The following is a 26,845-nucleotide window of genomic DNA, read 5'->3' as shown; positions in this document are numbered from 1 at the left end:
ACTGTGCAGCCTCCTGAGGTCACAACTGTGCAGCCTCCTGAGGTCACAACTGTGCAGCCTCCTGAGGTCACAACTGTGCAGCCTCCTGAGGTAACAGCGACAATTGTCTCCGAGTTTCCCTGTCTCCTAATATGTTTATTTTTCCCCTATAAGCCACCTTGTCCATAATTACCATTGCATTTGCTTTGTCTGCTTTTGTAAGGTGAAGTCCAGACTTCACCTTACAAAAGCAGAGAAAGCAAATGCGATAATAGATGGACAAGGTAGATACGGCAAGTACCCTCCGTATCCCATTTAAGCCACGCAAAAGGAATAGTACAGGAGGTTATAAAATATTAATGGAGCACTATGAAACTATGTATAAGTGTGTGTAAACTATGTATGATTGAATGCTTTTATGAATGTATGCCTCTGTATATTTGTACGTATGAATGCGTATTCTTAGCTATACCTTGTGTGTGTGATGTATACCGGTTCATATGTATACATATTCGTATCTATAAATATTCCTATGTATTCACCTACTGTATATTTACTTACCCATGTATGTGGTTGCAGAGGTCGATTCATAACACCTGGCGCCGCTTTTCTGCTAGATCTTGCCAGATTCCCTCCGCCATGAGTTCGTGGGTCCTATCGTACTTGTTCTCAAATTAAAATCGAGGTCCTTTCCCCTTTCCGGCCACTCAGACTGAAAAAATACTTCCTGACATCCCTGTAACTCATCAGTGTCTAACATCCAGTTGTGCTCCTTGTACCCACGGCTTTGATATTTGTTCCATTCTCTCTCTCTCTCTCTCTTACACAATGGTTTTACAAGGTTAGGTTATGAATTCCTACTATTTGTAAACTAAGACCTGCTACCTTTTTATTGTAATGAGACATACAAATCTTACAAATAGGGAATAGGATGAGGTTGGAGCCATCTGTGGGCCAGCGACTTGATTTGATCAACTGGCTTTATTTCCTCGATGTCATTATGTTGCTGTCTGCTGTCCGTCTTGTTGTGTAGATGTCTTCTCGTTGACCACGAACTGGAGCCAAGTGACTTTGACCTCCCACATCCTTCCGGTATTGAAGGATCTGCTGAAATATCAGATCTGTCAAGGCCGGGCGCCTAATTTTTCTCTCTCTTCCTCAGAAAAATTGCAATATACGACTATCATTTTCAAGGGATGAGCGAGACTTGAACCTGATCTTCTAATACTTTCCCGTGATGGCTACAATACACTAACATCCTGTTTTTTCATGTCACATCTTCAAAGGAAGAGATATCGTAAAAAAATTCGGTCTATATACCCTCTTCATATGAGCTAATTATTTAACAGTATAAGGGAAGCTGTTATATATGAAAATTATTCGGGGGAACAAAGCTGCAAAACGTAGAAAACAAAAAAAAAAAACACACTTTAGTTATCCTCATGGTTCATACGACAGACCTGATATTTCACACACTAGTAGCCTACTGGGTCCCTCCGCCCGTCCTAGACACAAGATACCTGATGTATCAGTCACAAAACTTGTCTTACACTGTATTATTTCTCCCGACGGAGTTTTAAGTTTTAGAAGAAAATTACTTAGCAGTTCATTAACAGGTATGAAAATTTGGTGTGACAATTTAATTCTGAACTGAGGATGGGGATTAGTGAGTTTGGGTTTGAGAAGGACCTGCCTAGTATGGGCCAGTAGACCTGCTGTTGTGTTCCTCCTTTTTTATGTTATGTTTAGAACACACAAGAGAAAAATAGAGAAATCCCTTAACTAAACCAATTCCGAATTCCGGCAAATATATTTCTGTGTTAAGAGAAAATCTTGCTTAATGACTTCAATTAACTTTTGATGTCTAAAATATATACAGAAGACAAGAAATGGTGAAAACTAGGAAAAGGGGACAAAGAAAATTGATAAAATGGAAAATGATTGGGTGTGAAGAGGCTGTTCTCAGGTCTCCAGAGATGATGGCTGCCGTCACCTCCTCCCTCCCTCCTTCCATCACTCTCCCTCTTTCTGCTTTCTCCTTCAACCTACCCCTCTCACCTTTTATCCTCCCCTCCTTCTTGCATTTCCTTTATTTTTACCCTCATGACATTCCCCTCTCCCTTTCCCCCCTCCTTCCCTCTTACTTTTTTCCTAACCTCTCCTTTCCCTCCCATTTGTCCCTTTTTAACCTCGCCTTCCCTCCTCCTTTCCCTCTACCTCTCGAATTTGTTTTACCTCTCTCTGTTTCTCTCTGTGGGTGAAACAGTATTTTTCCATGTTGTCGGTATTTTATACCATTTATCCTCCCTCCCTCTCCCATTCTCTCTCCCTCTCCCTCTCTCTCCCCCCCTCTCCCTGTCTCTATCTCTCCTCTGCCCTCCTTCCCTCCCTCCCTCGTGTGGGTGCCGTACCTCCCAGACATTTCGGTCAGCTGCCATCGCAAAATGACATTCTGACAACATTTTCATTCGAAGGCAGAGTTTTATATTAAAATGTAAATGCCTCATGTCAAACACAGTTCGTCCAGCAGCGTCTCAGCTCACACCCGAGTCCCTGGCTCTCTTCCTTCCTTATTCCTTTACTTCTCTTCACACTGCGAATATTTGTTGACTTCTGTGGGAATATTTTTCTCAGTGGAAATATTTGTTGTACTCTCAGTGGGAATATTTGTTGTATTCTCAGTGGGAATATTTATTTTCTAAGTGGGAATATTTTTATCAGTGGAAATATTTGTTATTTGCTCAGTGGGAATATTTGTTGTATTCTCAGTGGGAATATTTTTTTTTCAGTGGGAATATTTTTTTCACAGAAGGAATATTTTTAAGTGAGAATACTTCATTAATTTTAAGAGGAGCTGATGTCTGCTGCTCATAATACATTACACACTGAGTACAAAGGAAAAACAGATAGTACGAGACTTAAGTAGTCAGTCAGGATGGCTTTAAGAACTGTTGGTTATTATGTAGATGGATGAGGCAAGGATAGTAGAGGAGAAGGCTCTCTTCACATCCTACTCTCCCTCCAGTCAGTGCCGGCATGAAATAAGAGGGGGCGGGGGTACATAACATTCCGTATTGGGAACACGACACCCAACAAATCCGGCCTAAATCTCAATCTTTCCCCTTATCACTCAATCATAATAACTCAAAACTAACTACACCCTATCTCCTATCCTCTCTCACCCACCCCTGCAGTCATCCCTTCTAGCCTAAGAACACTCCCCAATCCCAACCATCATCTACACCTCTTATACCCACGACACATAAGTGAGCATCAAGTAATCAGGACACCACGAACCAAAACATAAGACTTACATTACACAAATGCAGATGGAATTAAAAAGGAAAGTGAAGCACGGGATGACCAAAAAATCAGAAACAGCCCCAAACATCATAGCACTTAGAGAGAGAAAACTCAAGAGATAACGCATGCATTTTCCCTTTAGGATATCTCATTCAGAGGAAGGTTAGAGGGAACAGAGTAGACGATGAGTAGCGTTTCAGTCAAACAGTGTAGGTTTAATGATATGAGAGTAATAAACACAATAGTCAAAAGGCTAAATAGGCACATTAAAGACTGGTAACCGAATGGGTGATAGCAGGGATGTAAAAAAAAAAAAATAGAGAAGAAAATGAAAATAAGAAAAGGATGGTGAACATCATGGTCCATCTAAGCTATGCAGAACTTCTTACCTTGAGGTATTTTAGCTACAAGCAAATAGTCAGGAAACACTGGTTTGCAGGTGGAGGACAAGAAACATGGAGGATAAATTAGACACGTGTGCAACTCTTGGGTATCTTTATTGAGGAAACGTTTCGCCACACAGTGGCTTCATCAGTCCATACAAAGGAGAATCTTGAAGAACAGGAGGAGAATGAGGTAATCAGTCCCTCAACCTTGAGTCGATGTGGTCAGTCCATCAATCTTGAATTCTATTCAAGATTGATGGACTGACCACATCGACTCAAGGTTGAGGGACTGATTACCTCATTCTCCTCCTGTTCTTCAAGATTCTCCTTTGTATGGACTGATGAAGCCACTGTGTGGCGAAACGTTTCCTCAATAAAGATACCCAAGAGTTGCACACGTGTCTAATTTATCAACATGTCGGTTCTCTGAACCATTCATCTACAAACATGGAGGACTAAGATGATGGGAATGATGGATTTTTTTTTGTTTGTACCTGCGTGTCATGGACACAATGAGAGGAGGGGCTGAACCAGCAAGGCTGGGCGTAGTATTCACCTGGTCACAGACCGGGCCGCGGGGGCGTTGACCCCCGGAACTCTCTCCAGGTAAACTCCAGGTAAACATGAATTTGACTTATTGATTGCATTGTGGAATTAAACACGGAGAGAAGCATAGCAAAGGGAAGTAAGAAACCAGGCATCAGTTAGGGACACTGTACAGGTATGAGAACATTTTTGAAGGCAATGGAGTGGGAAAGAAAACTGGAAGGAAAGATAAAGTGGATGAAGACGCATTTTGCTGGAAAATGCCGAGAGGCAGAGGAAAAATTCACACCGGGAAGCAGAAGCGATGGAAAAAATAGCGAGTCCATGGTTCACCCAGAGATAGAGGCAAAAACTAAGTGCGAGAGCATGAAAGAAAAAAAATATAGCCAGCAAAGAACAGCAAAAAAACAAAGCAAGCAAAAGAGCCAGGAACAAATATGGTTGGTGAGAAAAGAAGCTGGCCAACAATTTGAGAATAACCTAACATCAAGAGCCAAATCAGAATTAAAGTTGCTAAACAGTCACATGAGAAGACAGCAATGAAAGATCATATACTAATATTGAAGGAAGGAGAGATGACAAAAATTGACCAATAAATCTGCAAGGAGCTGGCTAAATTATTTAAGAAGATTTTCTCGGAGGAAATAGGAGTATTATCAGAGAGTTAAAGGGAAAGAGTACAACATCGAGTTCTGTATGTAATCCACCCAATAGGAGAGAAGAAAACATTGTCTGAGCTAGATACCTAAAAGGCAATAGAACCAGACACTATCTCCCCATGAGTTCCATAATAGGGAGCAGAAGCTCAGTGTGCACTGATAGACCAAATCTACAAGTCTCTTGATACAGGGCAACTGTCAGAGATGTAGAAGACAACAAACATAATCTGAATATTTAAGAAAGACAGACAGACTGATAACATTAAAGTACAGGCCAGATTCACTGACCATTCATACTAAGAGAGACAATGAAGAAAAACATCAGAAAAAAATAGTGAAGCAGCTGAAATGATGGGGTTTCCTAAGTAACAACCAGAAAGGTTCAGAGATGATAAATCCTGTCTTGGAAACCAACTTGAGTTCTATAGTGTGACAAAGTAACAGAAGTGAGGCAAAAAGAGAGAGGGATGGCTAATCTGCAAAAAGGCATTAGACATTGATTGAAGAAATACTAATTGGGAGGAAACAAACTGTTTGAGAAGAGGCAACAGAATGAACACTAGTAATAAGCAAGTTTCCCCAAGAATCCGTACAATGACTGGTGTAGGTGAATGACATGCCAGAAGAGATAGTGTCATTCAACCCTGTTTGCCGATGATGCGAGACGAATGACGTGAATAACAGGAGAGTATATGGAGAGTCTATACACGGACCTGAAAAAGCTGCAGGATTGTTGTAACAAGTGTTTATTAGAATTCAAACCCAGCAAATGCAAGGCAATGAGAAGACAAAGCACCAAAATCAAAGTACAGCTGAAGAGAGGGAACCAAAAGAGTAACCCTCACCCAAGGAACAGGAACTCTGGGTGAGCCTATTACCGAAAATCAAAGGAATAACCTCTACATCATATGCGCAATACTACATACACACCCACAGCAGTCATACCCCGCCCTAAGTCATTAAAAATGCCTTAAAATGACGACAAACTCTGTAAAACTAGCTTAAATGACTCACGACAGAATATAACTGTAGCTAAAACCTTAAAGAACACAAAAAACACATTTTAGTCATATTTTTTTAAAGAATAATGAGCACAATAAAAAAATTATGATATAGGTGATGTTACTGAATGACGTAAAGTTGGACGTAATGACGTTCGCTGAATTGAAATTTTACTCTAGAAAAGTGGCGTAAAGGCGAATCTGACGTAAGTCGAAATGACGTAAAGCGAGGTATGACTATCAGGCACCAGCCTGGAACCCAGACTTGATAAAAGCATGATAAGAAACTAAAACAAGTGCAGTGGTTAGCAACGAGAATATTACCAGAGATAAGAGGAATGAGCTACAAGGGGAGACTGAAGAAACTAAACCTATTCTTACTAAAGGACAATAGGACCAGGGAAAAAAAAAATTTAACGTACAAAATACGCGGACTAATGAATAGAATGAACAAAGACAAGCAATACGAAAGGAGGGAAACAAGTACACGAGGGCACAGTTTGAAATTAAGAACACAGATGAGTCACAGGGATGTTTAGAAGCATCTCTGAAGCAGTAATTACACACACACACACACACACACACACACACACACACACACACACAGAGGTATGATAAAGTTCAGAGGTATGATAAATTATTATTATAATCACGGGAGCACTAAACCCGTAGGATTATACGGCGCATGTGGAGGGATGGAAGGTATTCAGGCTCGATTCAGGGAACTGGAGCACAGATCCAATTCCCTAGATCAAGAGCCCCTCACCAGCATCAAGGAACCTCCTTTGAGGGGACAAGAGGTATGATAAAGCGACCAGTGAAGAGGCGGGGCCAGGAGCTAGGACTCGACCCCTGCAACCTCAACTAGGTGAGTACACACACACACACACACACATACATACATGCAACAAGACTAGTCCCAGAGCTAAGAGGTATGTCCTACGAGGAGAGGTTAAGGGAAATCAACCTGACGACACTGGAGGACAGGAGAGATAGGGGGGACATGATAACGACATACAAAATACTGAGGGGAATTGACAAGGTGGACAAAGACAGGATGTTCCAGAGATTGGACACAGTAACAAGGGGACACAGTTGGAAGCTAAAGACACAGATGAATCACAGGGATGTTAGGAAGTATTTCTTCAGCCACAGAGTAGTCAGTAAGTGGAATAGTTTGGGAAGCGATGTAGTGGAGGCAGGATCCATACATAGCTTTAAGCAGAGGTATGATAAAGCTCACGGCTCGGGGAGAGTGACCTAGTAGCGATCAGTGAAGAGGCGGGGCCAGGAGCTCGGACTCGACCCCCGCAACCTCAACTAGGTGAGTACAACTAGGTGAGTACAACTAGGTGAGTACAACTAGGCGAGTACATACATCCAGCTGGTTAACATGATATGGATGGGCATCAGGACATAATTTGACAGTGAAATATTATTGAGAGAGTACCAAGAGTTGGTTGATCTGGGTTTCTCACTGCTGTGCTCAGTGCTCTCTTGTACGTGTTCTCAAACGACATCATAAATTAGAATACTGTGTTCTCAACACCATACATTAGAGCACTGTGTTCTACACAACACCGTACATTAGAGCACTGTGTTCTATACAACACCGTACATTAGAGCACTGTGTTCTACACAACACCGTACATTAGAGCACTGTGTTCTACACAACACCATACATTAGAGCACTGTGTTCTACACAACACCATACATTAGAGCACTGTGTTCTACACAACACCATACATTAGAGCACTGTGTTCTACACAACACCGTACATTAGAGCACTGTGTTCTACACAACACCATACATTAGAGCACTGTGTTCTACACAACACCATACATTAGAGCACTGTGTTCTACACAACACCATACATTAGAGCACTGTGTTCTACACAGCACCATACATTAGAGCACTGTGTTCTACACAACACCATACATTAGAGCACTGTGTTCTACACAACACCATACATTAGAGCACTGTGTTCTACACAACACCATACATTAGAACACTTTAATTTCAACGAAAAAATGTTATCACTTTTGAGTTGCTAAGTATTTTCTAATCACTTGTGGAAGAGGGAGAATAAGGAAGAGAATGAGGGAAGAAAAATGGTGTGAAAGAGAAAGTGAAGAGGAGAATGGATGATATTACGGAGAGAGAAAAGGTTAGAATATAGAGTAGGTAAAGAGAGTAAGAGAGGCAAGCAGGAGGAGGAAAAAAAAAGCGATGGAGGAAGAGGGGAGAGAAAGGAGGAGGTAGGAGGAGGTAGAAGGTAGGGGGAGAAGTGTGTGTGAACGATATTTTATGAATCACCAGAGAAGTGAAGCTGAACAAATCGTTCAATCTCAACCCCAAGGAGGGAAAAAATACAGAGTTGTGAGACTGGGGAGAGAGAGAGAGAGATAGAGAGTGTAATTGCATTTGTGCATTAGAGCAGACGATATTTTTGTTGTGAGCTGGAGCCCGGGCACGACTGAATCAACCAGTAACTTCTCACCTCCCAGGACCGATACTCTCTTCCACCCATCATAAGGTATCGCTCACGTGTTCTTCCTAGTACGTACTAGTTTTACTGGGTAAATGATTGGCGATCATCACACACACACACACACACACACACACACACACAGCAGTAAGCAGTAAGACAAGAGAGAGAGGGGTGGGTGGATTGCATTTTCTTGGACTGCAAGAAGGCGTTTGACACAGTTCCACACAAGAGATTGGTGCAAAAACTGGAGGACCAAGCAGGGATAACAGGGAAGGCACTTCAATGGATCAGGGAATACTTGTCAGGAAGACAGCAGCGAGTCATGGTACGTGGCGAGGTGTCAGAGTGGGCACCTGTGACCAGCGGGGTCCCGCAGGGGTCAGTCCTAGGACCAGTGCTGTTTCTGGTATTTGTGAACGACATGACGGAAGGAATAGACTCTGAGGTGTCCCTGTTTGCAGATGACGTGAAGTTGATGAGAAGAATTCACTCGATCGAAGACCAGGCAGAACTACAAAGGGATCTGGACAGGCTGCAGACCTGGTCCAGCAATTGGCTCCTGGAGTTCAATCCCACCAAGTGCAAAGTCATGAAGATTGGGGAAGGGCAAAGAAGGCCGCAGACGGAGTACAGTCTAGGGGGTCAGAGACTACAAACCTCACTCAAGGAAAAAGATCTTGGGGTGAGTATAACACCAGGCACATCTCCTGAAGCGCACATCAACCAAATAACTGCTGCAGCATATGGGCGCCTAGCAAACCTCAGAACAGCATTCCGACATCTTAATAAGGAATCATTCAGGACCCTGTACACCGTGTATGTTAGGCCCATATTGGAGTATGCGGCACCAGTTTGGAACCCACACCTAGCCAAGCACGTGAAGAAACTAGAGAAAGTGCAAAGGTTTGCAACAAGACTAGTCCCAGAGCTAAGAGGTATGTCCTACGAGGAGAGGTTAAGGGAAATCAACCTGACGACACTGGAGGACAGGAGAGATAGGGGGGAAATGATAACGACATACAAAATACTGAGAGGAATTGACAAGGTGGACAAAGACAGGATGTTCCAGAGATTGGACACAGTAACAAGGGGACACAGTTGGAAGCTGAAGACACAGATGAATCACAGGGATGTTAGGAAGTATTTCTTCAGCCACAGAGTAGTCAGTAAGTGGAATAGTTTGGGAAGCGATGTAGTGGAGGCAGGATCCATACATAGCTTTAAGCAGAGGTATGATAAAGCTCACGGCTCAGGGAGAGTGACCTAGTAGCGATCAGTGAAGAGGCGGGGCCAGGAGCTCGGACTCGACCCCCGCAACCTCAACTAGGTGAGTACACGCGCGCACACACACACACACACACACACACACACACAACGTACTATATATATATATATATATATATATATATAATTTGCAAAACAACCACGTGGGAGTAGAATGATAGCTCTAGGCCTTTCGTGTTACAATCAACCAACACATCAGGAGCTTGCAAATTGCAGAAAAAGAGGAGGATCTCCAAGCACTGATATTGTTATAGTAGCCTAAACGAAAGTAATGTGGCAATTATCAAAAATTCGGTCCGACTCCACTATGATACAAATAATTTTACATATATAATTATATTGGCAGTGATACAGAAGTCACTGACAATAATGGAGTACCATCCACGAGAAAGCAGGTCCATTAAAAAGGACAAGAAAATGGGACCATTTGTAGGGGGACGGGGAGACTAAATTATACAAAGGAAACAGAGCTCATTAAAATAAACTCATATAAAGAGGGAGGCAAACTCTGGTTCAACCTTCGGAAAGTGCAGGAAAAATAGGCCCCAATTCCTCGCTGTGGCACCACATTTTTTACAGTAATGCATTTGTATAAGAGCCCAGTTTTTGACTGTGTACTATTGCCTCAACTAAAAATGCATCTAATTTCAACAATCAACCACTGATATTGTATAATGAATACTTATCATGCTTAATAATTGCCGATTCTATAATATTTCTTTCAAGCCAAGAGGAACAAGGGAAGATAACTCTTGCTTCCTGCCAGTTTATCTGGTTATTACAAGCTCTAACGTGGTTGAAAATTGTGTTTGACTCCTGTGTTATACGTATCGAATAATGGTGTTGTACGTATCGAATAATGGTGTTGTGATATTCTAACTTCTAAAGGTTTTCCAGTCTATCCCAAATAGGAGAGACTGCAACCGTTGCAGCCAATTCTGTAGACACCACCAGCACGTAGTTGGGGTGAATTATCAGAATACTTCTAACAGTCCATGAAGTTTTAAAAACTACTTGTATATTAAATCTTTTAATAGCATTTGGCAGAATATATATTATATATATATATATATATATATATATATATATATATATATATATATATATATATATATATATATATATATATATGTATATATATACACACACACGCAAACACACACACACACACACACACACACATACATGCCATTTAAATTTAATTACATTGTACATCAAATGTGCCATCATACATTCACTGTTATTCCAGTCATGAGTCTAGGAGTAACATCAAAATGGTATACAATACCGACAGGTTGTAAGGTAAGACACATATGCAACAGTTAGACAACTTTATTCCGAAACGTTTCGCCCACACAGTAGGCTTCTTCAGTCGAATTCAGAAAGTAGGCAGGAACAGTAGAGATGTGAAGACGATGTAATCAGTCCATCACCCTTGAAGTCGTAGAATTTGAGGTTGTCAGTCCCTCAGCCTGGAGCAGTTCAGTTCCATAATCAGGAACTATCTGGGACTGCTCCAGGCTGAGGGACTGACAACCTCAAATTCTACGACTTCAAGGGTGATGGACTGATTACATCGTCTTCACATCTCTACTGTTCCTGCCTACTTTCTGAATTCGACTGAAGAAGCCTACTGTGTGGGCGAAACGTTTCGGAATAAAGTTGTCTAACTGTTGCATATGTGCCTTACCTTACAGTCTAGGAGTACACTGTTTTCCTTACAATGTTTGTTTCGAGCTTTGAATATTTGCAGTTCAAAATATTTAAAAGATGAAATTGGTAAGATATTGAAAAGCCTTGAAACAAAATACCCCAGGGATTTTGTCGAGAAAATGTTATTACCATCCAAGATAAGATAAGATTTCGTTCGGATTTTTAACCCCGGAGGGTTAGCCACCCAGGATAACCCAAGAAAGTCAGTGCGTCATCGAGGACTGTCTAACTTATTTCCATTGGGGTCCTTAATCTTGTCCCCCAGGATGCGACCCACACCAGTCGACTAACACCCAGGTACCTATTTGCTGCTAGGTGAACAGGACAACAGGTGTAAGGAAACGTGTCGAATGTTTCCACCCGCCGGGAATCGAACCCGGGCCCTCCGTGTGTGAAGCGGGAGCTTTAGCCACCAGGCCACCGAAGACTTTCTACAGGACTGAACCAAAAGTAGTACCTTCCAGACAGACTAAAAAAGCTCAATACAAATATTGTCTTCAAGAATAATGGGACAGTGAAACAATTTGATTAAGAATGCAACATTCAACAGAGTCTGCAGTGTTTACAAAGTCCCATGCACTCTATATCCTCTTTCATACATTGAACAAACAGGTAAACCATTGGAATCTGGATTAGCCCAGCATCAATTCTAGATTCTTATGGCCCAGGAGCAATCATCTGTCAGGGTGGGCAGCAGCTCAGGTCATTGTACCCAACAATTCCATCATGGAAACAAGCATAAATGACAGGAATGCCTTGTATAAGGTCCTGTATGAGGCCTGGTCACAGACCGGGCTGCGGGGACATAGACCATTGAAACCCTCTCCAGATGTACTCCATGTATAAAGTCATGGGTTCTATAAAGTCGAGGGCTATTTAGTAGAGTCAGTTGTACACAGTCTTCAGCAAGGGTGCTATGAAAAAAAAAATAAAATAAAAATTAAATGTATAAGAGAAAATTTTAGAAAAGGCTTAATTTTAAATTTCTTGCTAATTGACCAGTTTTACCTATTCGGCACGACGTATATATATATATGGAAATGTGTGCGTGGTAGGGAGGTGGTAGAATTTATCGGTAGATGTAAAATACATTAATTTCTAGACGGAATTACACGAAGACTGTTGGAGAAAATACAAGTACATGAAACAGGTCTAAACATTAGGTGAATCAGCATCTGCCTCACAATGAAATAGCAACAAGTGGCAGTGATCGGAGTGTCTGAGTGGCAGTGAAGGGAGAAGTGTCTGAGTGGCAGTGAAGGGAGAAGTGTCTCTGAGTAGGTAGACTTAACCAACAGAGTTTCTCAGGATCAACCCAAGGCTCAATCCTTTTACCTATTTACATAAATCATCTCCAGACCGGACTACCATCTAAAATTGTCGGGATTTACACAAAATGGAGAAAAAACGCAGCATCCATGCCTGAGTGTATGAATATTCAGAGGAAGGTGGAGATGCCGGCGCAGAGGTTGGAGACGCGGAGGATGACTTTCAACGCGGACGGACAAGTATAAAAATGATTACATAAGAACATAAGAAAGAATGAACACTACAGCAGGCCTACTGGCCCATGCGAGGTAGGTCCAATTCTCCCACCGGCTTAAGCCAATGCCTTAACCTAGTCAGGTCAGTCACATTCACTTAAGGGAGGAGCACGGCATCTGACCTAGTAGCACAAGCTAGTCAGGTCCAACTCACACCCACTAACACCCAATCCATGCCATAGGAAATGTGCAGTCCCCCTCATATTTTACTAATGCAGTTAAATATTAGCACAGAAAATCTGAAGTGAATCATAAGAGGCATTATAATGTATCACATGGAAACTAAGATTCCAGTTTCTTCAATTAAAATGGCATATTAAGACCTACACAATTCAATACTAGTTCAGACCTCGTAAGAAAGATTATCACTCGGGTCAAACTGAAGAGGCAGTCTCCTTATATTTCAGAGTGACTAATACCCTAAAATGCACCGATACATTAAGCTTTAATTGGGGAAGGGAGAAGGGGCACGAAAGTTGTAATAGCGGTAGTACAGCAGTGACAGTAGTAGTACAGCAGTGATAGTAATAGTAGTAATACAGCAGTGATAGTAATAGTAGTAATACAGCAGTGATAGTAATAGTAGTAATACAGTAGTGATAATAATAGTAGTAATACAGCAGCGATAGTAATAGTAGTAATACAGCAGTGATAGTAATAGTAATACAGCAGTGATAGTAATAGTAATACAGTAGTGATAATAATAGTAGTAATACAGTAGTGATAGTAATAGTAGTAATACAGTAGTGATAATAATAGTAGTAATACAGTAGTGATAATAATAGTAGTAATACAGCAGTGATAGTAATAGTAGTAATACAGCAGTGATAGTAATAGTAGTAATACAGCAGTGATAGTAATAGTAATACAGCAGAGATAGTAGTAGTAATACAGCAGTGATAGTAATAGTAGTAATACAGTAGTGATAATAGTAGTAACACAGTAGTGATAATAATAGTAGTAATACAGCAGTGATAGTAATAGTAATACAGTAGTGATAATAATAGTAATACAGTAGTGATAATAGTAGTAATACAGCAGTGATAGTAATAGTAATACAGCAGTGATAGTAATAGTAATACAGCAGTGATAGTAATAGTAATACAGCAGTGATAGTAATAGTAATACAGCAGTGATAGTAATACAGCAGTGATAGTAATAGTAATACAGCAGTGATAGTAATAGTAATACAGCAGTGATAGTGATAGTAATACAGCAGTTACAGTAATAGTAATTCAGCAGTGATAGTAATAGTAATACAGCAGTGATAGTAATAGTAATACAGCAGTGATAGTAATAGCAGTAATACAGCAGTGATAGTAATACAGCAGTGATAGTAATAGCAGTAATACAGCAGTGATAGTAATAGTAGTAATACAGCAGTGATAGTAATAGTAGTAATACAGCAGTGATAATAATAGCAGGAATACAGCAGTGATAGTAATAGTAGTAATGCAGCAGTGATAGTAGTAGTAATACAGCAGTGATAGTAGTAGTAATACAGCAGTGATAGTAATAGTAGTAATACAGCAGTGATAGTAATAGTAGTAATACAGCAGTGATAGTAATAGTAGTAATACAGCAGTGATAGTAATAGTAGTAATACAGCAGTGATAGTAATAGTAGTAATACAGCAGTGATAGTAATAGTAATACAGCAGTGATAGTATTAATACAGCAGTGATAGTAATAGTAGTAATAGAGCAGTGATAGTAATAGTAGTAATACAGCAGTGATAGTAGTAATACAGCAGTGATAGTAATAGTAATACAGTAGTGATAGTAATGGAAAAGTTGCCATAATAACAGAAATAATAGTGAGAGTAGTGAAAGAATTGGTTATAGTAGCTGAAGTGTTAGTATAAAGGAACAAGACCTGAAAGGAGCACTGTCGGAGGGCTACTGGCCTTAGAATAATGTCCTGAAAGGACAAACCCACCGAGGCAAAAGACAGGAAAGACAAAGAAAAAGATAATGCAGAAGACAAGTGAAGTGAAAGAAGAGAAGGCTGCAGAAGTTATGTCAAGTCACGGGTATTCTGTAGTTTAGAGCATTTGACAACGCAATGGGAAATACACCACGGAACGGTTGAGGTTTGAACTCAAAGTCATAAGACTCACTCGCCATGGGTTCAAATCACACCCATTCCGTGGTTTGCTTGCAATCGTATTATTACTATTTCGCGAGTCATAACAGGAAGCGCATATATCTACTGAAACAAAGCCAGTTCTAAGAAGACTACAAGAAGAGTAGTGTGTTTGGGTAGAGGACCAGTCAATGTGATGGTTGTGATCTCTGACACGAAGAAAAAAGAGCATTGTTAGTGTTGCCAAGGCGAGCATATCTTTTGTGCTCAAGTTCATACAGATCAACACTGAGTATGTGATCCATCATGTGTGAGGTAATGTGAGAGTCAAACGTGATCCATCATGTGTGAGGTAATGTGAGAGTCAAACGTGATCCATCATGTGTGAGGTAATGTGAGAGTCAAACGTGATCCATCATGTGTGAGGTAATGTGAGAGTCAAACGTGATCCATCATGTGTGAGGTAATGTGATAGTCAAACGTGATCCATCATGCGTGAGGTAATGTGATAGTCAAACGTGATCCATCATGCGTGAGGTAATGTGATAGTCAAACGTGATCCATCGTGCGTGAGGTAATGTGATAGTCAAACGTGATCCATCGTGCGTGAGGTAATGTGATAGTCAAACGTGATCCATCATGCGTGAGGTAATGTGATAGTCAAACGTGATCCATCATGTGTGAGGTAATGTGAGAGTTAAACGTGATCCATCATGTGTGAGGTAATGTGAGAGTCAAACAACTTTCATTCCACTGTATAACTAACATTTATAATAGAGTAACAGCACACTGCTGATATAGTCTTTTTTAATAAAATACCCTACTCCCACACACCTCCATCTACTCCCACACCCCTCCATCTACTCCCACACCCCTCCATCTACTCCCACACCCCTCCATCTACTCCCACACCCCTCCATCTACTCCCACACCCCTCCATCTACTCCCACACCCCTCCATCAGCTACTCCCACACCCCTCCATCAGCTACTCCCACACCCCTCCATCATCTACTCCCACACCCCTCCATCAGCTACTCCCACACCCCTCCATCATCTACTCCCACACCCCTCCATCAGCTACTCCCACACCCCTCCATCATCTACTCCCACACCCCTCCATCATCTACTCCCACACCCCTCCATCATCTACTCCCACACCCCTCCATCAGCTACTCCCACACCCCTCCATCAGCTACTCCCACACCCCTCCATCAGCTACTCCCACACCCCTCCATCAGCTACTCCCACACCCCTCCATCATCTACTCCCACACCCCTCCATCATCTACTCCCACACCCCTCCATCAGCTACTCCCACACCCCTCCATCAGCTACTCCCACACCCCTCCATCTACTCCCACACCCCTCCATCTACTCCCACACCCCTCCATCAGCTACTCCCACACCCCTCCATCATCTACTCCCACACCCCTCCATCATCTACTCCCACACCCCTCCATCATCTACTCCCACACCTCTCCATCATCTACTCCCACACCCCTCCATCTACTCCCACATCCCTCCATCATCTACTCCCACACCCCTCCATCATCTACTCCCACACCCCTCCATCATCTACTCCCACACACCTCCATCTACTCCCACACACCTCCATCTACTCCCACACACCTCCATCTACTCCCACACACCTCCATCTACTCCCACACACCTCCATCTACTCCCACACCCCTCCATCTACTCCCACACCCCTCCATCATCTACTCCCACATCCCTTCATCTGCTCCCACACCCCTCCAGCTACTCCCACACCCCTCCATCAGCTACTCCCACACCCCTCCATCTACTCCCACACCCCTCCATCATCTACTCCCACACCCCTCCATCAGCTACTCCCACACCCCTCCATCAGCTACTCCCACATCCCTCCATCCCTCCCACATCATCTACTCCCACACCCCTCCCTATCCCACACCCCTCTACTCCCACACCCCTCCATCATCTACTCCCACACCCCTCCATCAGCTACTCCCACACCCCTCCATCCCTCACATCCATCAGCTGCTCCCATACCCCTCCATCATCTACTCCCACACCCCTCCATCAGCTACTCCCACACCCCTCCATCATCTACTCCCACACCCCTCCATCAGCTACTCCCACACCCCTCCATCAGCTACTCCCACACCCCTCCATCAGCTACTCCCACACCCCTCCATCAGCTACTCCCACACCCCTCCATCAGCTACTCCCACACCCCTCCATCATCTACTCCCACACCCCTCCATCATCTACTCCCACACCCCTCCATCAGCTACGCCCACACCCCTCCATCATCTACTCCCACACCCCTCCATCATCTACTCCCACACCCCTCCATCTACTCCCACACCCCTCCATCTACTCCCACACCCCTCCATCATCTACTCCCACACCCCTCCATCATCTACTCCCACACCCCTCCATCATCTACTCCCACACCCCTCCATCAGCTACTCCCACACCCCTCCATCAGCTACTCCCACACCCCTCCATCAGCTGCTCCTATACCCCTCCATCATCTACTCCCACACCCCTCCATCAGCTACTCCCACACCCCTCCATCAGCTACTCCCACACCCCTCCATCATCTACTCCCACACCCCTCCATCATCTACTCCCACACCCCTCCATCATCTACTCCCACACCCCTCCATCAGCTACTCCCACACCCCTCCATCATCTACTCCCACACCCCTCCATCATCTACTCCCACACCCCTCCATCATCTACTCCCACACCCCTCCATCATCTACTCCCACACCCCTCCATCAGCTACTCCCACACCCCTCCATCATCTACTCCCACACCCCTCCATCAGCTACTCCCACACCCCTCCATCAGCTACGCCCACACCCCTCCATCATCTACTCCCACACCCCTCCATCATCTACTCCCACACCCCTCCATCAGCTACTCCCACACCCCTCCATCATCTACTCCCACACCCCTCCATAATCTACACCCACACCCCTCCAACAGCTACTCCCACACCCCTCCATCATCTACTCCCACACCCCTCCATCATCTACTCCCACACCCCTCCATCATCTACTCCCACACCTCTCCATCATCTACTCCCACACCCCTCCATCTACTCCCACATCCCTCCATCTACTCCCACATCCCTCCATCATCTACTCCCACACCCCTCCATCATCTACTCCCACACCCCTCCATCATCTACTCCCACACCCCTCCATCATCTACTCCCACATCCCTTCATCTGCTCCCACACCCCTCCATCTACTCTCACATCCCTCCATCTACTCCCACATCCCTCCATGTACTCCCACATCCCTTCATCTACTCCCACACCCCTCCATCATCTACTCCCACACCCCTCCATCTACTCCCACATCCCTCCATCTACTCCCACACCCCTCCATCTACTCCCACACCCCTCCATCTACTCCCACACCCCTTCATCATCTACTCCCACACCCCACCATTTCCCACAAATTTCCTCAGGCAACTTGTTGGGGGATTTATGGATTTAATTTTTCTTGCAAATCTTTCTAGTTTTATGTGGTCGGTTATATCCTCCCCCGGGGTGCCATCCACACCCCGAGGTGCTATCCACCCCCGGAGTGCCTTAACTGGCACTTCATGGCGGCACCTGCCACACTCCCCATTCAACATTCTTCACATTACTCTGTTCATTAATGTCCCCCGCAGATATTCACCCCCGGTGATGTATAATCCCCTGATGTACACCCTGGGGAGGTACACCTTGGGGATTTATACTTACGCCAGCTGGTTTTGGAATTAAATATGGAATTAGAAGGGAGTGTTTTTCAAGAAATGCATAGCTGGAAGAGTATATAAATGATGTGATACTCTCAGGTGGTGATGGGTAGTGGTGGTGATGGGTAGTGGTGGTGATGGGTGGTGGTGGTGATGGGTAGTGGTGGTGATGGGTGGTGGTGGTGATGGGTAGTGGTGGGTGGTGGTGGTGATGGGTGGTGATGGGTGGTGGTGGTGATGGGTAGTGGTGGTGATGGGTGGTGGTGGTGATGGGTGGTGGTGGTGATGGGTAGTGGTGATGGGTGGTGGTGATGGGTGGTGGTGGTGATGGGTAGTGGTGGTGATGGGTAGTGGTGGTGATGGGTAGTGGTGGTGATGGGTAGTGTGGTGATGGGTGGCGGTGGTGATGATGGGTGGCGGTGGTGATGATGGGTGGCGGTGGTGATGATGGGTGGCGGTGGTGATGATGGGTGGCGGTGGTGATGATGGGTGGCGGTGGTGATGGGTGGTGGTGGTGATGGGTGGTGGTGGTGATGGGTAGTGTGGTGATGGGTGGTGGTGGTGATGGGTGGTGGTGTTGATGGGTAGTGGTGGTGATGGGTAGTGTGGTGATGGGTGGCGGTGGTGATGGGTGGCGGTGGTGATGGGTAGTGGTGGTGATGGGTAGTGGTGGTGATGGGTGGCGGTGGTGATGGGTGGTGGTGGTGATGATGGGTGGTGGTGGTGATGATGGGTGGCGGTGGTGATGATGGGTGGCGGTGGTGATGGGTGGTGGTGGTGATGGGTGGTGGTGGTGATGGGTAGTGGTGGTGATGGGTGGTGGTGGTGGTGATGGGTGGTGGTGGTGATGGGTGGTGGTGGTGATGGGTGGTGGTGGTGATGGGTGGTGATGGGTGGTGGTGGTGATGGGTGGCGGTGGTGATGGGTAGTGGTGGTGATGGGTAGTGGTGGTGATGGGTGGTGGTGGTGATGGGTGGTGGTGGTGATGGGTAGTGTGGTGATGGGTGGCGGTGGTGATGGGTGGTGGTGGTGATGGGTGGTGGTGGTGATGGGTGGTGGTGGTGATGGGTGGTGGTGGTGATGGGTGGGTGGTGGTGATGGGTGGTGGTGGTGATGGGTGGTGGTGAAGGTGGTGTGTATCTAGAAGACAAACACACTGCGTCGTTGTATCCTACAACAGCACATTCAGGAGAATGAAATTAATATCAGCCAAATATCAACAGTATAATCTCTCAATCATCCTCTAGACATTTAATGTTTATTTTCCATGCTTTTTTGCGTCAGTATTTCTTCAAACTTGTAGTTTTTAGTTCTGGTGGGTTACATTTTTTTCCATTTGAAAAGTTCTTTCCATTACACAAATAACCCGCACATAGAAGAGAGGAGTTTACGACGATGTTTCGGTCCAGTCACGGTATTGTGCTTTTTTTTGTTATTTTCATTCCTTTCGATGTTAAAATCTTAATTATTTTTTTTTATTTTCTAACATTTTTGCTAATCTTTTTATTTCCCCTGCAATAGTGTTTGAGTTCATTTACAGCTCATAATAATTTAGACCTTTTATTTTTACAGTTTTCTAACTTCGTTCCCGGTGCTGCCTTGTGTTAAGGGCAAATATAATCTCTATTTTCAATGTTGCTTACATTACTTCTTAATAACTTGTAACCTCTACTACCAACTCATTCACTACTACTACTACTACTACATTACTTCTGTTACTACTTCTACAACTGCTGCTAACTTTACTATTACTATTTCTGTCGCTGTTCTATGCCCTCCATTACATCGCTATTACTTTCCCTTACCATTACCACTCCAATCATTCCCCTCCCCCTCTTGTACATATTTTGGCCTTCCCTTTCTCTTGTGTGATTTGGCAATGGCTCAGTCAGACCTAAACGTCGTCATAAGTTTCCCTCCACTAAGCGCAGGTTCTTTTATCAGTGGTGCACTTTATCAGCGTACCTTAACCACCCCGAGACTCGGGAAAACTACGTCATGTAGGTCATTCCACTGCCTAACTACTCGGATACACATGATTAACTAAATGCTATTTATGTGATCAGCCCTATTGTCACTATCTTGAACACTGTGCTTAATTGTTCACTTATTGAGGAATATGGACAGTAACCTATGTGGCATTTCAAGATATCTTATTAATGAAAATGAGGTACCAGACATATTAAGTAAATTTTCTAGATTTGCTTGTAACAGTTAAGTCAACTGTAGATTTATATCTAGATGTACTCCTGTTAGCCCTTTTGGGACGGCCTAGTTCTTAGGCCTTTTATGATCTATATGTTATCATCCACAGGATGGATATGAGGTGTACAGTAAACTAGCCGCTTCAGCGACAAAATCTTGGAGGAGAAAAAAAAAAAAAAAAAAAAAAACTTAAGTAATACTTCTGACATACCTGTGACTCATTCGTTTATTTAACTTTTTTGTCCAGATTCTAGATTAAAAGTGGTATGATTTTCCTTTTTTCCTTCGTCCTACTGCTAGTTTTTATGTTTATCAATTACTGGCAGTGAACTCTTGTAATCACTCGTCAGCCTCGTCCTAGAGTTTGTCAAAGTCTTATGTAGCTATTGTTTCTGTCTCATCAACTTCTCTCTTACTTACACACACACACACACACACACACACACACACACACACACACACACACACACACACACACACACACACACACACACATAATTCTACTCGGTGAATAACAAGCAGCAGCCGCTGCTTCTTCCTACAAGGGCCCGCGCGAGACCACTGCATCCCCAAACATTCTTTTTTCCACGATTTTGCAAGTGTATTTTTCATGAGGAAACTCCATCAGGTGAAGTAGCTCTGGCCAACCCTTCACTGGGCCCGGGAGTTTGCCAGCACCGACTATACTCCTTTTATTTCTCCCTAGATTGAGCCATTCCCACTGGGACCTCTGTGTAATCGGTGACGCTGTTGTTCCCTTGTTTCCTTTGAATCAAACACCGTCTTGCGTTTGTTTCTCAACGATCCACCCAATTCAAACTACCCGAGAGCGAAGGGGACTTACCCCAGTGCTGCAGGTAAGAGCTACATTCTTGTATCTGGTGCAAGGAATCTTCGACCGTAATGTTCAGGGAGTACGTGGAATGTACTGACCCGCTAGCCCAACCTAGTGTGATATTTACCTCAGATCTTGAAATAACGGCAAGTGGCAGGCAAGACGTTTAATAGGAACCACGGGGGATCGAAGCGGCTAATCGAAATTCACTCTTGTAATAGGGAAAAAAGAAGTAGGAGAGGATGAAAAGATGTTTATAAGATACTGGGGAAAGAAAGTTGGGAAGCAGAGGGAGTAGAGGGTAGAAGAAGAGTAAGCGAGTTAGCGAGGTGGACGGTCTTACTCTATTCTCCCAACAAGCTCAAGTTTGGCTCCATATTGAAAGTTGTGAAGCCTCGAACACCTATATTTACTTCTTGCTCCCAGGGGACAATGGAGGAGCGAAGGGGTGGGGGTGTTGCTGTTTTGACTGGAAGTGGTGGTAAGAGGGATGGTAGTGGAGATTGTTATAGTGGTGGTGGTTATAAAACAGATGGGGTAGAGTTGGTTATAGTGATGGCTGTAGGGGGGGAGGATAGTTGTTGGTGTTGCCACAAGGTAGCTACCATACAGTGTACGGGAGCAACACACTGAAGTTGCATCCAGTTTTGTTTAATTAAAGGAGACGACGTAAAATACTTTTTAATTAGTATCATTAAGCACAGGGATATATTTAACCCAGTACATGAATACTTGAAACAGGTACCAGTGTTTCGAAAAACAGCACCGTCTGGGGCACAACACAATGTAATACCACCAACTACCCCACTCCGCTTAGCAGTCAGGACAGTGTCACTCGGCGTAACTATGGGTGTTCTGCATGCACAACCAAATGTCACCCATCTCTGTACAAACATTGAATCACGATGAAATATTTGTCTTGTCTTTCTAGCAAGGTCATGGATTCGATTCCTTAGCAGGAGGAAACATGTGGACAAGATCACCTGTATCCTGTTCCCCTGCTCGTCTAGCAGTAATATAAATAGGTACCCGTGTGTTATCCAGGGTATAATGTGTTAGAAACCTTTAGTACCTGCTGGCATATCAGAACTTACGCAAGAAAACACTCCACTTCTGTGTAAGAAACTTACAGTACCGCCGGAATGTCATATTATGTATAAGAAAGTGCTCCAGGTATACTTCAGTCCTGGGCGAGAAAACTCCAGTACTGCTAGATTTTTAGATTTTATCACCGAAGGGGCTAGTTTATTGTGCATCCCATATCCATCCTGTGGATGGTAGCGCAAGAACATATGGATACACAAGCCTTGGAACTAGGTCCCAGAAGGGCTAACAAGACCACATCTGGATTTATATCTACAGTTCACTTATCTGTTACAAGCAAATTTAGGAAATTTGCTTAATATATCTGGTATCTTATTTTCAGTAACAAAATATCTTGACATGTCACATCGCTATATTCCTCAGTAAGTGGACAATTAAGCACAGTGTTCAAGACAGTGACTATAGGGCTGACCACATAATTTGCATTCGGTTTGATCCTCTCTCTCACTCTCCCTCAAACTGCCAAAAGTACTTGTAACCAAGCCTAAGCCTGGCCCCTACATCAGTCAGTCAGTCCGTTCACATTGCAAGTTGCTCCATAAACGTACTTATCTACGTTCGTGTTATCATAGTGGGTTATAGATCTACTCAGGCTCCTAATTGCATTACTATAATATTCAGTTTCTTTATTTACTTCTCTATTATTATTCCTAATGCTAGACACGTATACACCAAAGTTATATTCAACATTATCCTTCAGGGTATTTTTCTTGGCTAACCTAACTTTATCATGAAGTAATCCAATGTGTGACGAGATCCATAACAATTGTACATTAATTCCTCTTTCCCTGATTTTTGAGTATCTATACTTGGCTTCTCCAATGACCATATTGTTAATCATTATGCGAGTCAAGAGCCTTCAGTGATGACATGGAATCAGTAATGATGACAGAATCAAGCTCAGTTATCATGAGTTATCTTTAGGGACATTAGAATGATAAACAATTCATTTTGCAGTGTAGACGCCCAGTTGTTAATTCTTATGCCTAACTCAAGAAAGTTGTTATCGTTATTAACTAGGGAAGTGACAACAAGGACAGATGCAGCCTTGTCAGAAGACTCCTGCTTACATCCATCAGTGTATATAACCTGTGATAAATTATTACTACCAGCTAGGCAAGAAATTTCTTCTTGAGCAGCTGAAATGTCATGTCTTGTGAAAGAAAGCACTCAGTCCCTCACGAGGAAACTCCACTACCTGTTGGAAGTACTCGACAACTGTGGCATAAACCTAGGTAATAGATACCGACAGATTAATGTAAAAAGACACGTGAGTAAACACTAGAACATATTAGAAAGCGTTTCTGTTCTGGGACTTTGATCACTTCTAACATACAGAGGTTAAAATAGACAGTATATGTGGGCGGAGCGTGAGGTGTGACACTGCGTCCTGAAGAATGACACTGGGGTGAGGACAGGTAGACAAAGAGATCGTGTGACTCCTGTGTTATTAGGTAGATAGATAAAAGATATACACTGGATAAAAGATTTCCCTGTACCTAATACTGTTGATCAAGATGAAGAAAAGATGGAACATCCACCACTCGTTGGCCCGAAACACCCACGCGGGTTTGACACTTCAAATATAAATGTACAATGGTTACCCCTCCCCCCATCTTTAATCCCTCTCCTTCAACCCGGTGGTGATAAAGTCCACAGCTGCTCGAAGGTAGACAAGGATGTTGAGCAAACAGAAGACTCATCTATAATTCTTGGCGAGTCAAAAAAACATTGTCGACTCGCATGTTGTCTGTTGGTGTTTATCTGCTCCTACGCTGTCTACCTTTCATCAAGGTAGATTATTACATCAACACATCACTCTACATCTTGGTACATTTTTAATGATGTTAAATAATGTTGTTACTACATGTCAAAGGAAAATATACCTGCATGTCTTTATAACGTTCGAGCACCTCACTTTCTGTCTCCCGTCTGCCTGTCTTACACTCCTTCACTGTCTTACACTCCTTCACTGTCTTACACTCCTTCACTGTCTTACACACGCTCTTACACACTCCTTCCCTGTCTTACACACTCCTTTCCCGTCTTACACACGCACTCCTTTCCCGTCTTACACACGCACTCCTTCCCCGTCTTACATACGCATTCCTTCCCCGTCTTACATACACACTCCTTCCCTGTCTTACATACACACTTCTTCCGTCTTACATTCACACTTCTTCCGTCTTACATTCACACTTCTTCCGTCTTACATACACACTCCTTCCCCGTCTTACACACTTCTTCCCCGTCTTACATACACACTTCTTCCCCGTCTTACATACACACTTCTTCCCCGTCTTACATACACACTTCTTCCCCGTCTTACATACACACTTCTTCCCTGTCTTACATACACACTTCTTCCGTCTTACATTCACACTTCTTCCGTCTTACATTCACACTTCTTCCGTCTTACATACACACTCCTTCCCCGTCTTACACACTTCTTCCCCGTCTTACATACACACTTCTTCCCCGTCTTACATACACACTTCTTCCCCGTCTTACATACACACTCCTTCCCCGTCTTACATACACACTCCTTCCCCGTCTTACATACACACTCCTTCCCCGTCTTACATACACACTCCTTCCCCGTCTTACATACACACTCCTTCCCCGTCTTACATACACACTCCTTCCCCGTCTTACATAGACACTCCTTCCCCGTCTTACATACACACTCCTTCCCCGTCTTACATACACACTCCTTCCCCGTCTTACATACACACTCCTTCCCCGTTTTACATACACATTTCTTCCCCGTCTTGCATACACACTCCTTCCCTGTCTTACACACTCCTTCACTGTCTTACATACACACTTCTTCCCTGTCTTACATACACACTCCTTCCCTGTCTTACATACACACTCCTTCCCTGTCTTACACGCACACTCCTTCCTTGTCTTACATATACACTTTTTCCCTGTCTTACATACACATTCCTTTCATGTCTTACATACACACTCCTTCCCTGTCTTACATACACACTCCTTCCCTGTCTTACATACACACTCCTTCCCTGTCTTACATACACACTCCTTCCCTGTCTTACATACACACTCCTTCCCTGTCTTACATACACACTCCTTCCCTGTCTTACATACGCACTCATTCCCTGTCTTACATACGCACTCATTCCCTGTCTTACATACGCACTCCTTCCCTGTCTTACATACGCACTCCTCCCCTGTCTTACATACGCACTCCTTCTCCGTCTTACATACGCACTCCTTCTCCGTCTTACATACGCACTCCTTCCCCGTCTTACACACTCCTTCCCCGTCTTACATACACACTCCTTCCCCGTCTTACTTACACACTCCTTCCCCGTCTTACATACACACTCCTTCCCCGTCTTACATACACACTCCTTCCCCGTCTTACATACACACTCCTTCCCCGTCTTACATACACACTCCTTCCCCGTCTTACATACACACTCCTTCCCCGTCTTACATACACACTCCTTCCCCGTCTTACATACACACTCCTTCCCCGTCTTACATACACACTCCTTCCCCGTCTTACATACACACTCCTTCCCCGTCTTACATACACACTCCTTCCCCGTCTTACATACACACTCCTTCCCCGTCTTACATACACACTCCTTCCCCGTCTTACATACACACTCCTTCCCCGTCTTACATACACACTCCTTCCCCGTCTTACATACACACTCCTTCCCCGTCTTACATACACACTCCTTCCCCGTCTTACATTCACACTTCTTCCGTCTTACATTCACACTTCTTCCGTCTTACATTTACACTTCTTCCGTCTTACATACACACTCCTTCCCCGTCTTACATACACACTCCTTCCCCGTCTTACATACACACTCCTTCCCCGTCTTACATACACACTCCTTCCCCGTCTTACATACACACTCCTTCCCCGTCTTACATACACACTCCTTCCCCGTCTTACATACACACTCCTTCCCCGTCTTACATACAC

At 43.8% G+C, this 26,845-nt stretch overlaps 1 protein-coding gene across 1 annotated transcript in view; it reads right to left on the bottom strand.

Annotated features, from left to right (window-relative positions):
• OXA1L (OXA1L mitochondrial inner membrane protein) overlaps positions 1–26,845 on the bottom strand; it is a 229,417-nt gene that overhangs the window by 154,955 nt on the left and 47,617 nt on the right. The window contains exons 3-4 of the mRNA XM_070100618.1: positions 897–1,086; positions 541–691 (exon numbers count right to left, since the gene is read on the bottom strand). Coding sequence (XP_069956719.1) covers positions 541–570 — 30 coding nt within the window. The 5' untranslated portion in view covers positions 571–691; positions 897–1,086. The remainder of the gene's footprint in view (positions 1–540; positions 692–896; positions 1,087–26,845) is intronic.

The sequence above is a fragment of the Cherax quadricarinatus genome, chromosome 73 (genome assembly GCF_038502225.1).
Source record: "Cherax quadricarinatus isolate ZL_2023a chromosome 73, ASM3850222v1, whole genome shotgun sequence".
In the NCBI taxonomy this organism is placed as follows: domain Eukaryota; kingdom Metazoa; phylum Arthropoda; class Malacostraca; order Decapoda; family Parastacidae; genus Cherax; species Cherax quadricarinatus.
This window is presented reverse-complemented; position numbering and strand designations above follow the sequence as displayed.